Consider the following 13,750-nt stretch of genomic DNA (forward strand, 5'->3'; position numbering starts at 1 on the left):
CTGTAACACCTTAAATCCAAAGAATGACCAGGTCCATGATGTCAATGCCTCAAGACAAATCTTCATACTTCCAGCCAAATTGCTATTAGTTCATCTCAATTCATTACTTGTCTTCTGTCTCCCCTCTCCTGGTTATGCTAAATTTTATTTAAAAGTTCCATCTTTAAGAAAAAAAAAAAAAAGTTCAATTTTTCCCAAATCCTATTCAGGAATGGCACCTTACCAAATAATGCCTAATCACATGAATAGCATTAACCAGTCCTCGATATCACCACAACAGTACATTTGAAGTTATATGTAACAGCAATATCTGGCTAAAATGGAGTATCCTGCTACAGACCTAACAGACCTACACTTCCACTGAGAACCATCAGAGTAGCCTGATGCAAGAGGGGAAAAAAAAAAAAAAAAGGTTGGAGGCATCATAGAATTGCTAAAGCAACCAAGACCTAAAGAACCAAGGTCCTGAAAAAGGGGAACAGAGGAGAGGTAAGCCAACACTGCAGCCATTTTTCCCTCAGCTGATTTACCAATTCTGCACACAGGGCAAGAGAAGAAGAATTTGAGCAAAGGGCATAAACAGAAAGCTGCTATTAAGAAGCAAATCAAAACAAACAAAAAAAACACACTGCAGCATTTCTGGAACTCTCTTGAGGTTAGGGATAAAAATAACAGACTTTTAAAGAGCCAGAATCTAGTGGAAAGGTAGGGCCAGGGAACTTGCCCTAAACTTTCAGCACTCTTCCACCAAAACTTGATAAATCCTTGAACTGCAAGTGATGAGGATAAAAAAAAAAAAAGAAGAAGAAAAAACTAAGTGGAAAGCCAGTGAAAACCAAGGGGGGTTGGGAATATTTAGAAATCCCATAACACTGAGGAGAAATTAATTAAAATTTAGAACCTACATGAGGAAAAGCCCCAGTGAATATCCCCAAGCCCTTAGTGGGAACCCTGGGAGGGTTACCCCTAAAAGTAAAGCAAACAAGAGGCAGATGAAACATTGTCAAAAATGGACCCCTGACTCCAACTGAGAAGTAAACTGGCCCCATGAAGAGACACATACAAGAGTTTAGGATCTACCAAGGGAGAAATACCAATGAACACACCCAGCTCGTGCCTAAACGTTCTAGAGGGTTACGACTTAGGAAAGGGAGAGGAGCAGTAAGAAGTACATTGAGTCTTAAAACTATAGCCCAAACTCAACCAGGATTATAGCAACCTACCCCTACTCTATTTCTTAGCAAAGGAAAAAGTAAACCCTTTTAAAAGAAAGTATCATTTAAAACCTCTGAACTTTTTTATATACAATTTCTAACACTCAACAAAAGATCATTAGGCATAGCACTGCAGCCTTAATGAACAAGGGCAAATACTGAAGAACAGCCAGCAAGAGAACGTGAGAAAAGATGTATTAACTAAAATATCTGGAAATTAAGTCAGTTTCCGCACTTCTCCCCTTTTGCCAGTTTTTCAGGGTTTTTGTTTTGTTTGGGTTTTTCTTTTTTAAAGAAAGAGTAGTCATAGTCATCTTGTTAAGCACAGACCATGAGAGTTCAGGTTTTACATTTTCATTGTTATAGAGTACTCAATTTGCCACTGATTCAATTGTGAAAATAAAGAAAAACCCCTTACCTCTTACTATTAGAACATAGTAGGCCCACATGAAAAGATGCTCAGCATCACTTGTCTTCAGGGAACTACAAATCAAAACTACAATGAGATACCACCTCACACCTGTCGGAAAGGCTAAAATCAGCAGCACAGGAAACGAAAAGGGGAACCCTCCTGCACTGTTGGTGGAATGCAAGCTGGTGCAGCCACACTGGTGAACAGTATGGAGGTTCCTTGAATGGTTAAAAATAGAGCTACCGGGGTGCCTGGGTGGCTCAGTGGGTTAAAGCCTCTGCCTTCAGCTCAGGTCATGATCTCGGGGTCCTGGGATTGAGTCCCCCATCCGGCTCTGTCCTCAACAGGGAGCCTGCTTCCTCCTTTCTCTGCCTTCCTCTCTGCCTACTTCTGATCTGTCTCTGTCAAAGAAATAAATAAAATCTTAAAAAAAAAAAAAAAATAGAGCTACCCTGTGATCCAGCAACTGCACTACTAAGTCTCTGGCCAAAATACAAAACTACTAATCCAAAGGGATATACACACTCCAATGTTTATAGCTGCAGTAGCCAAAAGAGCCAAATTATGGACACAGCCCAAGTGTCCATCAACTGATGAATCTATGAGGAAGACGTGGTATGTATGTATGTATGTATATATATATAGACATATATATATACACAATGCAACATTATTCATCCATAAAAAAAACAATGAAATCTTGCCATTTGCAATGACCTGGATGGAGCTAGAAAGTATTGTGCTAAGTGAAATAAGAGAGTCAGAAAGACAAATACCATACGATTTCACTCATATGTGGAATTTAAGAAACAAAACGAACAAGCAAAGGGGGTGAAAAAGGATGGACAAACAAAAAACAGACTCTTAACTATAGAGAACTGATGGTTACTGTAGGGGCGGGACAGGGGCAGTGGGTTAAATAGGTAATGGTCTAAGGAGTGTACTTGCTGTGATGAGCACACACAGTGCTGAATCACTGTATTGTATACCTGAAACCAATATTACACTGTATGCTAACTAACTGGAATTTATTTTTTTAAAGATTTATTTGAAAGAGAGAGAGGGCACGCGTATGTGTTGGCGGGGCAGTGGGGGAAGTGGGGGAAGAGGGAGAGACAGGAGTCTGGACCTCAACGAAGGGCTCCATCTCATGACCCTGAGATCACAGGCTGAGCTGAAACCAGAAGTCAGACCCTTAACTAACTGCACCACCAGGCGCCCCTTACAAAACTGTAATTTAAATAAAAACTTAAAAGGAAAAAAAAGCAGTAGGCCCTGGTATTTACCAATATGGATAAACACACACGCACGCATGCATACACACCCACACTTGCACACAGATGTTTATAGCAGCTTTATTCATAACTGCCAAAACTTAGAAGCTAACTAAGATGCACTTCAGCAAGTGAAAAAATAAACTTGTACAGATAATGGAACTATATTCAGTACTAAAAACAAAAGAATTAATAAGCCATGAAAAGATTAAGAAGAAATTTAAATACATATTACTAAGTAAAAGAAGCCAATCTGAAAAGGCTACATAATGTCCAACTATACGACATTCTGGAAAATCCAAAACTGTGGAGACAGTTCTTTCCTTAGAAGGAGGAAAGAACACTGGGAGAGGGGCGCCTGGGTGGCTCAGTTAATAAAGAATCTGCCTTCAGCTCGGGTCATGATCCCAGGGTCCTGGGATCGGGAGCCCCACATCATGTTCTGCTCAGTGGCTGCCAGAGGCAAGGGGAGAGGAAGAGGGAGGAAGCAAGGTAAAGGGAGAGGAAAGGAGAGAAAGGGAGGAAGACAGACAATTTGGGGGGAGTACTAGGAATGCCAAGATCCAGGACTAACTATATGACTGAAAACCACAAGAAAAAAAATTAAGAACAGACTCCAGTGGATCTAGATTATGGAAGTTAGTAGAAAAATATTTTTTTTTGAAGATTTTTATTTATTTATTTGACAGAGAGAGATCACAAGTAGACGGAGAGGCAGCAGAGAGAGAGAGAGAGGGAAGCAGGCTCCCTGCTGAACAGAGAGCCCGATGCGGGACTCGATCCCAGGACCCTGAGATCATGACCTGAGCCAAAGGCAGCGGCTTAACCCACTGAGCCACCCAGGCACCCCAGTAGAAAAATATTTTTAAATAATTATAAAAGTTAATACGGGAAAAGGCAGAGAATTCTAAAAAACACTGAAATCTAGTGTAGTTATACTAATCTAACAAAGTCGACATTAAGGAAAGAAATATTACCAGAGATGGAAAGAAACATTTAATGATAAAAGGAAAAATCCACAGGAAGATAGAGCAATTATAAAAATGCATACACTCTAAAATTAAAAATGGAACTGCCATATGATCCAGCAATTTCACTTCTGGGTATATACCCAAAGAAAACAAAATCGCAATGTTGAAGAGGTATCTGCAACCCAAGTTCACTGCCGCAATATTTACCACAGCCAAGACATGGAAACAACGTTAAGTATCCACTAACAGATGAATGAAGAAATTTTAGCGTGTGTGTGTTTGTGTGTATGTGTGTGTGTGTGTGTGTGTGTGTGTGTGTGTGTAGAAAGAAATTTTAGCGTGTGTGTGTGTGTATGTATGTGCGCACGTATTCATCAAATATACAATGAAATACTTACTATTCAGCCATAAAAAAAAGATCATCCTGCTATATTACAACAATATGGATAGACCCTAAGAGCATTACACTAAGTAAAACAAGTCAGAGAAAGACAAACACAATATTATGTCACTTACATGTTGAATCTAAGGAAAAAACAAATGAACTCATAGATACAGAGAACATACTGGTGGCTGCCAGAGGCAGAGATGAAATGACTGAAGTTAGTCAATGGTACAAAATTCCACTATGTAATGTACAGCATAGCCACTGTAATTAATAATACTGTAATATATATTTAGAAGTTGCTGAAAGAGTAAATCTTGAAAGCTCTCACCACAAGAAAAACTGTAAGTATGTGTAATGATGGAGGTTAGCTAGCCTTATTGTTGTGATTTCATAATATATACCTATACCAAATCACTACATTGTACATCTAAAATATGTCAATTATATCTCAAAAAAATATTAAAAGAATTCTGTAGTGAGGAAGAAAAAAGATTCCAGACAGAGAAGTAGAAATGCAGGAAGGAGGAAAGAACACTGGGAGAGGGGCGCCTGGGTGGCTCAGTTAATAAAGAATCTGTCTTCAGCTCGGGTCATGATCCCAGGGTCCTGGGATCGGGAGCCCCACATCATGTTCTGCTCAGTGGGGAGTCCTCTCCTACTCCCTCTGCTCCTCCCCCACTTATGGACTCCCTCCCTCTCTCTCTCAAATAAATAAATAAAACCTTTTAAAAAAAATAACAAAAACACGGAGCACCTGGGTGGCTCAGATGGTTAAGCATCTGCCTTTGGCTCAGATCATCTCCAGGTCCTGAAAACAAGCGCCATGTCACAACGGGCTCCCAGCTTAGCAAGGAGTCTGCTTCTCCCTCTGCCTCTCCCTCTCCCCCTGCTTGTGCTCTCTGTCTCTCTTGCTCTCAAATGAATAAATAAAAATCTTAAAAAAAAATTAAAATAAAACAAAAACCTGGGAGAAATACACAAATTACATACAAATTATACATACATAATGTATAATAATATATTTACACATATAATCATATATATAAAATATAAATTTATATATAAATGCATATACATAAATATTGACTTTAAAAACAGTTTGCCAATTTTAAATATAGAATTAAAATGCATGATAACAATAACACAACAGGTAGACAGGTAAAAAAATATACTGCATTTCAGATCCTCCCATAAGAAAATTGGTAAAAGTAAAAATGTGTATTTTGCTACACATATGCTGAAATCTCCAAGACAGTTCTAAAAAAATAATAAAAGAATGTGTAACAACTTAATTCTTGATTAATTCAAATAAAGGCCGAAGAAAGTAGATAAAGCGAAAAAACACAAAATGCAGAAAACATATAGCAAGAGGTCAGTGAAAATGGCAATCAGAAATTCCTAAAAGTCTCCATTCCATAACAGTCAGAAGAACAATGACCCAAAAAACATCAAGGAAAAAAGCAAATATGTGAGGTGATGAATATGTGAGCTTATGTGAATCCTTCCAAATGTACATGTAAATCAAATCATATTGTACATGCTGAAAATACTATAATCGTGTTTGTCAATTATACCTCAATAAAACTAAAATAACATGTTTATGCTCAGTAAAAATATGGTAACATCTTACTTCCCATATAAAAATGTTATTTTTTTCAACATTTTATTTCACATTTTACTTTGTAGATCAGTTTATTAATGATGCTATCCCTTTAATTCATACCCACAATAAGGATCAGTTATCAATTACAATTAAATAAGTTCTAATTATAATGAAACACTTTGACTAAACACAGGTACAAAATAAATTGCTAAAACTGCAAATAAATTTAAATGTGTAAAAAGAAAAAAAAAAAAAAGAAGACTTTTCTGGAACATTTTAAAATAGACATACTTATCCCAACCAAGAGTTCCTATCTCTTCAATGAGGCTGGAGTAGAACTGGGGAGGCAGAGGTGGTGCATACAACTCTTGTTTATTCTTTAAAGCAACTTCCTGTTTAAAAAAAACTTGAATCAGCTGTGTATTGCTAGACAGCAAGTTGTTACTATCTGATTACAAAACAACTTCATAATCTCCTTTGTGCCTCACTAAAGTGTCCATTATTTTTACAGAAATTCCAGCTGAATCATTCCCCTTCTCATATAAAGACAGGAACAAGCTAAAGGACTGCACTGAAGATTATTATGTGAAAATGTCAATTATTATACCATTTAAAAACTTCAGATTTTAGTATTTTTCTAGACTATTATGCCTATTAGGTATGACAAAACTTTAAAAATACCCTCAAGGCTTCACTATTCTTCTATTCCTGTGGATAGGACTTTGATATAAAGAAAATGTACCTTTAAGAAAAGCCTGAACTCTTAAGCCCATTATTTAGACAGATATATTTGTATACAGTTATGAATCACGCCCTTACAAACACAAACCCTTTATTACCACAGTAAATACTTGCCTGCTACTTTCTTTCACTGGCTTACATTCTATATTACTCCCAGACCAGGTTAAATATTTTTCCATCTATGTGGAATCACAGTTCCTTTCCCTGCTAGGCTCACCTATGATATCGTCAAGATGGTTTATGTACCCCACCCCCCAAAAAACTAATATTTCCTTTTTTTTCTTTTTTAGTTTAGAAGCAATACAAACATCACTTTAATTGCTGAGGCTGAATATTATCAATTTCTTCAAAGGTGCTAACCCAGACAAAGATTTTATTTGGAAAGCAAAAACAAAAATGTATCTGCAAATTACACAGATGTTCATATCAAAAGAGATAAATTAAAAAGTCAGATATAGTAAATGATAAAAGCAGATGAGAACAAGCATAAAAATTATGTTTCTATTAACTGTAACCCTAATAAAAGGTATAATTTTTTTCCTTTAAGTATTTACTCTATCAGTCCTTATACTTTGTTTTTAAACAAGGATAGGATACCATTAAATTGAGATAATACTAGAAAGAATAGATTTTACAAAACAGTATTTTAAAATCAGGACTATTAACTGAAACTACTTTTCTAAATCTCCTTTAGAATTAAAAACAACAAAACTGTGAAAGCAGGTTTGTAAAGCTCAAAATGACAGTATGGATTTAATTAGAAGGTAAGTTCTTAGAAGACAAGGAGTATACTGCTTTTTTAATAAATACTTAATGTTATCTGTAAATTGCCTGATTTAGTCCACAGAAACAAATTTTTACTATTAAGATTATCCTGTTAAAAAAGTCAGTATAGTTCCTATACTTATATATAAAACAGCTTCAGCAATTCTTTTGAAATTTTTTTAAATCCAGAAATATTAAATATTGCTATCCACGTATGTGGATGGTAAATGTGGATAATAAAAACTGCATCTTAATCTTAAGTTTATGACATTCGTAAACTCCACCTTCCACCTTGGGTCACACAAGGTATTCCATTCCAGAACCGTAACAGAAAAAAGGGCAAGGCAGAGAGTCAAAGCAGTCTTTGTGAAGAAGAGGCAAGATACCCAGTAGAAAAAACACAGGCTTTACAAAGGTTTTAAATCTTAACTTTACCATTTCCTAGTTTTAAGGCCTTAGATACACACTACTAAGCCCTAAAATGGGTATTTAAAAAACCTACCCACATCAGAGTTCTTTTAAAATACAGGTAATTGTGGGGCACCTGGTAGCTCAGTCAGCTAAGCATCTGACTCTTGATTTCGGCTCAGGTCATAGTCTCAGGGTCCTGGGATCAAGCCTCGAATTGGGCTCTGCACTCAGCTCAGAGACTGCTTAGGGTTCTCTCTCCTTCGCCTTCTGCCCCTCTCCCTGATTGCATGCACATGCACACTAACAAATAAATCTTTAAAAAATAAATAAAATACAGGTAATTGTTCACTTATTAACTATATACTGAACACCTACTATGAGCTTAGTTATTACTAGGAAACTGGAGATTTACCAAATCTCCCGAAAAGGTTCAGAATTACTGATTTCATTTGTACATCATCCTCAGTAATTTCATGGGTAATTATAGAAAACCCTGTTACTGACTATACAGCCCAACAAATAAACTGATCTTTTTGATACACTTTGATACACTTATTTTTTGATACACTGTTAATAAATGTGCAATAGTTTCACCAATTCTGTCAATTTCTCTAGAAAACTAAAATACAGCATGTCATTTTATTCAGAAATGCAGCAACAAATGTACTAAATAGAATACTGTTAGAGATCAATGTCAATATTTTATCTTAAATTAATGACAGTTTCTTCAAAATTAAATGACCAAAACAGCTGTTCTTACAACCTAATAAAGTCAGCCAGTAGTAAGAGCTAATGGGACATAGTGTATATAGTTTTACTCTGGTCCCTTAGTCCTTTATTTGTATAGCTTATGAAAAATTAGAACAACTTTTTCCTTTTAAAGATTTTATTTATTTGACAGAGAGAGGGGGAGAGAGCACAAGCAAGGGGAGTGGGAGAGGGAGAGCAGGCTCACTGCTGAGCAGGAAGGCTAATGTGGTGCTCTATCTCAGGACCATGAGATCATGACTTGAGGCCAAGGCAGATGCTTAACTGAGTCATCCTAGGTACCCCAATAAAAAACTTCTCAAATATTTTTTGCAATCTCAAGGTAAACCAAAATATGCTTTACTTCTTCACCTTACCTCTTTGAAGCTTATCATGAAATCAGGCCTTTGATGAAATTCATCATCAATTTTGATAATTCTCATTAGAGTTTACAAATTTGTAAGTCAAAATTCAAACTTTAGAAATTGACTTTAAACTATTTATTCTGATCCCAAACATTCAGAGGGTTGTTATGAGGATTTAAAAAAAAAAAAAAAAGGACTGAGAACAACTTGAGCAACTAAGCTCTTAGTATGTGGCAGCTGCTGCTAAGAATAAAAAACTCAAAAAGAACTATAAAAAATAAACTGCTTTCAGTTGTTAGTAGCAATATATTGGTACTGTAATTCTGTAAAATATAAATAGAGACATAGGAAAAGCATAAGTAAAACATAACAAGTAAAAAATAAAAAATAATTATGTTAATATTAGAAACCAAGATTTTCAGAGTAAAATATAAGCATTAAAATCAAATTAAAAGTGTTATGCCAAATTTGAATTGGAAATGTCAATATGAACTCATAATGAATTATTCTCTTTCTAAACAGCATTTTTTCCCAGCTCTGTCCACTGAAGAGGCCTACCAGTAATAGTAACAATCCACAGTTTCCAGATCTGTGGCATCAAAACACCATTTCCTACAAAGAAACCATGGCTCTTTAGAGGAGTAACTAATTATAGTTCTGCAAAAGGATGAGTACATTAAATTGGGGTAACTAGTCTCAGAAAGCATAGTTTGGCCTGTGTTAGAAGAACTAAGGAGCCAAATGAAGGGGCATACACTGACCAAAAATGATACAATTTAAGCATCAACAGGTATAGTGACTGCAATGGACTTAAGTCAATATATAAAAACTCAGGAGTTCATAATGATACTAAAAAAAAAAAAAAAATCATTATTCTCCTTTGACAGTTGTTAGGCACTAACTCATTACTCTAAAAATTGATTTTTGTTTAAAAAAAAAAAAAAAAAAAAGGAAAAGAAACAAGCACTTAACCTATTTCTCCAGCATGAGCTATACCTTGAATAAACCAAATAACTGATGAAAGGAAGTTCTCTACAGAAATAGCAAGATAACAAATGTAGATGATGGAATTTTAAAAATCACCATTTGCAACCCCTAATAGTGGATGTAGGCAATGATTTTCACTGGATGCTATAATCATTAGGTGATAAGCTGATAACAAACTTTATACTTGATGGATCTAAATCTACTGATCAATCCTAATTCTACTAAGAGAGGAACTATCAAATACCATGTGCCTCCTCGTGCAATGTAAGTACACAGCACAAAGTATTCTTACCAGAACAAATGAGACTCGGTCACAAAAAAGGTAGAAAAATATGTTAAAAGATACTATGAATATTTAATAAACCAAATCCAGAATGCAAGAAATGTTACAGGACACATAGTTCATTTAACTAGCAGACTAAAAGAAAAAAAAGTACGGGAAAGACATAGCAGTGCTAGAAATTAAAAGACTTAGGAGACATACCAACATTTAATGTGTGGACTTTGTTTGCATACAGACACAAACAAGAAGCTATAAGAAATTACCACTAAGTCTGCTGGGGTTATAACAGCATATTTAAAAACAAAACAAAGAAACACTTAGCTGTTGTAAGTATACACTAATACATTCATGGAAGGATGGATACAATGTTCAGAATTTCGTTAAAATGCTCTAGTCCCAGGGCACCTTGGTGGTTGAGTAGGATCAGTGTCCAACTCTTGGTTTCAGTTCAGGTCACGATTTCAAGGTCCTGGATTGAGCCTTGCAGCTGGCTCAGCACTCAGTGGGAAGACCGCTTGAGAATTCTTTCTCTCCCTCTGCCTCTCCCTTCCCTATTCAGTGTATACTCTCCCACTCTCAAATCAATCTAAAAAAGAATACTCTAGTCTCTTCTCCTTAAGGAGCAGGGGAAGAAAAACGGCAAAATGTTAAAGGCAGGTCATGGGTCCACGGGTATTCACTATACAGTCCTCCCTCTTCTGTTTATATTGAAAACTTGCATAGTTAAAAATTTCTTAAACAATACAATGTCTATAGGAAAAACTAAAAACTCAAGTATTTTATGCATAATTAACTGAGTAATCAATTATTATATATAGCTGTATGTATATAATGAAGCCTAACAAGTTCTTCAGAAATCTGCAGCTATAAACAAAATTATTTATACACTCTATTAGATCTATAAGTGTGGGTACCTAATCTCTCCACAGATGTTAAATTCTGACAGACCAGGACTACATTTTATTTCACCACCTGTCCATGACTAGTGTCCAGTGTACTCGGTTTGACACAATCAATTTAGTTCCTATACACACGTTCTGTTCCTCATGTAATTCAAAAGAAGCATCATCCACATTTACACACAGTAAGATAAAACATTGAGTGACTGGGAGTAGAAGTTTTAAATTCTAATCATGTTAATTTTTATAGGAATTAAAAAAAAAAAATCAGAGGCGCCTGGGTGGCTCAGTGGGTAAAAGCCTCTGCTTTCGGCTCAGGTCATGATCTCAGGGTCCTGGGATCGAGACTTGCATTGGGCTCTCTGCTCAGTGGGGAGCCTGCTTCTCCCTCTCCCTCTGCCTGCCTCTCTGCCTACTTGTGATCTCTCTGTCAAATAAATAAATAAAGTCTTTAAAAAAAAAAAATCAGGACTTATAGAATATGGTAATAGCATTAAAAAACAAATTCTTACCAAAATCATCTTCAACTCCATCATAAAGCTCATTAGATCAGGAGAGTGCTGCATTCTCTAGATAGAAACATTTCTAATTAATTTTATTTGTACAATGAATATTCTATACACTGAAATTGAAATAAAATATAAGTCCATGTGAATGTGAAAAAAAAATATCAGATATATCTACATCTTAAAAGCTTAAGAACTGAAGTACCAGTCACCATCCCTTCTATACCTACCAATTTCAAAATTCTGAAAGAGTAATTACTGCCCTCAAATCTGTTTTGGTGAGCTAAATTGAATTGTACCAAAGTCTCTTAAAATCTCAAACACTCCTTTGTTCCTTCAGCACTGACAACTGATCAAGTTTAACAAATCTACCAAACCACGTTATTTAAAAAAAAAAAAAAGGTTGGGGGGCGCCCGGGTGGCTCAGTGGGTTAAAGTCTCTGCCTTCAGCTCAGGTCATGATCCCAGGGTTCTGGGGATGGAGCTCGGCATTGGGCTCTCTGCAGGGAGCCTGCTTCCCCCCCTCTCTCTGCCTGCCTCTCGGGCCCACTTGTGATCTCTGTCAAATAAATAAAATCTAAAAAAAAAAAAAATTTTTTTTAAAGTGGTATGGGGTGGAAAGATGAACATAAAATATAAAATCAGGCAAATCTATGCAATTAAAAAATCTAATCGGAGTGCTGAATCAATTATTAATCAACCCCATGTTTTTATTTTCCCCCTTGCCTTAAAAACAACATGCAATTGTTAGTTTTGTCTTTTCACAATTAACTCTATTAGTTCAAAAGAAGTCAATCTTTAAACAGGATAAAACCATTATAATAAAATGGCAAAAAGGAAGTAACTTCTAAAGTTCAATAAATATTTAAGGGTTATAATTCTGTTTCCTAGAAATCTTTGATTCTTAAAATACCTACAGAATAAAGGAAAGCAAAGCAAATTCTCAAGTGTCCCATTTTTTATTTGATGAAACTCTACATCACTTCTCTGCTTGAAATCAAAATATTTGATTTTTGTTACTTTTTGTGATACACTGCACTACCACTACACAGTTCTGAACAAAGCCAATCTGTGATTTTGTTCCCTCTTTTAGAGGAGAAAAATAATAATCTAAAATATTTCAACAATGCATGAGACATATGAAGCACATCTTAACATAGCTTTAGGTGGGCAAATCTGTAAAACAAATCTTGACTTCCCCATCTTCTGTACAATATTTTCCCTGTTAGCTTACCAGTAATGAGCAATAAATTATATCAGATTTTTGTGAACTACAGCCTAGGGGCTAAATCCAGCCCAAACAATTTCTGTAAATAAAGCTGTACTGAAATGCAGCAATGCCCATTCATTTACCTCTTTATGGCTGCTTTGGCTCTACAAGTGAAGTAGTTGTGACAGAGATTTTAGGGACCACTAAAGCCTAAAAGATTTACTAGCTGGCCATTCACAGAAAAAGACTGCTGATTCCCCTAACCCATATTCACTAAAGTTAAAATCGATACAAGGAAAGAATAGTAATATTAGAATAAAGCAAAGACAAACTAACTCCAGGTTCTATATGACCAACTAGAGGACAGGAAAGAGATTAGTAAGTAACTGGAACTTTTTCTAGGCACCGTCTCAGTGAACTGATAGAGAAAAACAGTTATAGATATTATTACACTTAGTCTTTATTAACAAGTTTTTTCCAGGGTATTTAAATATCTCAATAGATTCATTTCCCAAACTCTAGAATACAATATAGTTACATTGGATGAGGAGGAGGCAGTGGAGAGAAAACAGAAATAATTTAAACATCCCCTTAAAAAAACAGCAGTAATTACGCTGCCAGCAATGACAGCCTACATTCTACAAATCAAATAGTTTATCTCCTGTATTTCTTTGTGGCTCAGTAATGCTTTATGTGAGTGACCGTCATTGTCAGTTATCATACATAATAACCCACTTTTAAGATGAAAAAAATATAGGAATATAGGAAATCGGGAAAAACATAAAAATGAATAAAGCATCAAAAGAAATTCAGTTCTACTTACATGTTTTTTTTTTTTTTTTTTTCTACAAGAGGCATTTCATTACTTTGGGTTTCTTTAGTAACAGTAATTCTTTTTAAGTGTTTCTCATTTTTAAAGAAATTTTCAGGTAGAAGAATCTAAACTTAAAGAACAACTACATTGGAGCTGAAAG

General features: G+C 35.5%; 1 protein-coding gene across 3 annotated transcripts in view; it reads right to left on the minus strand.

The window, feature by feature from the left end:
- The window catches only part of LOC111148119 (Fanconi anemia complementation group L), a 99,414-nt gene that overhangs the window by 67,866 nt on the left and 17,798 nt on the right, over window positions 1–13,750 (minus strand). For all 3 annotated transcript variants that reach the window (XR_002640675.1, XM_022504536.1, XM_022504537.1), the window contains exons 4-5: window positions 11,573–11,629; window positions 6,154–6,254 (exon numbers count right to left, since the gene is read on the minus strand). Coding sequence is in view for 2 of the 3 variants with exons in the window: in XM_022504536.1 (XP_022360244.1) it covers window positions 6,154–6,254; window positions 11,573–11,629 (158 nt within the window). In the remaining variant the exon portion in view is untranslated. The remainder of the gene's footprint in view (window positions 1–6,153; window positions 6,255–11,572; window positions 11,630–13,750) is intronic.

Source organism: Enhydra lutris, unplaced genomic scaffold (assembly GCF_002288905.1).
Source record: "Enhydra lutris kenyoni isolate GAN:26980312 unplaced genomic scaffold, ASM228890v2 scaffoldscaffold18, whole genome shotgun sequence".
NCBI classification, from domain to species: domain Eukaryota; kingdom Metazoa; phylum Chordata; class Mammalia; order Carnivora; family Mustelidae; genus Enhydra; species Enhydra lutris.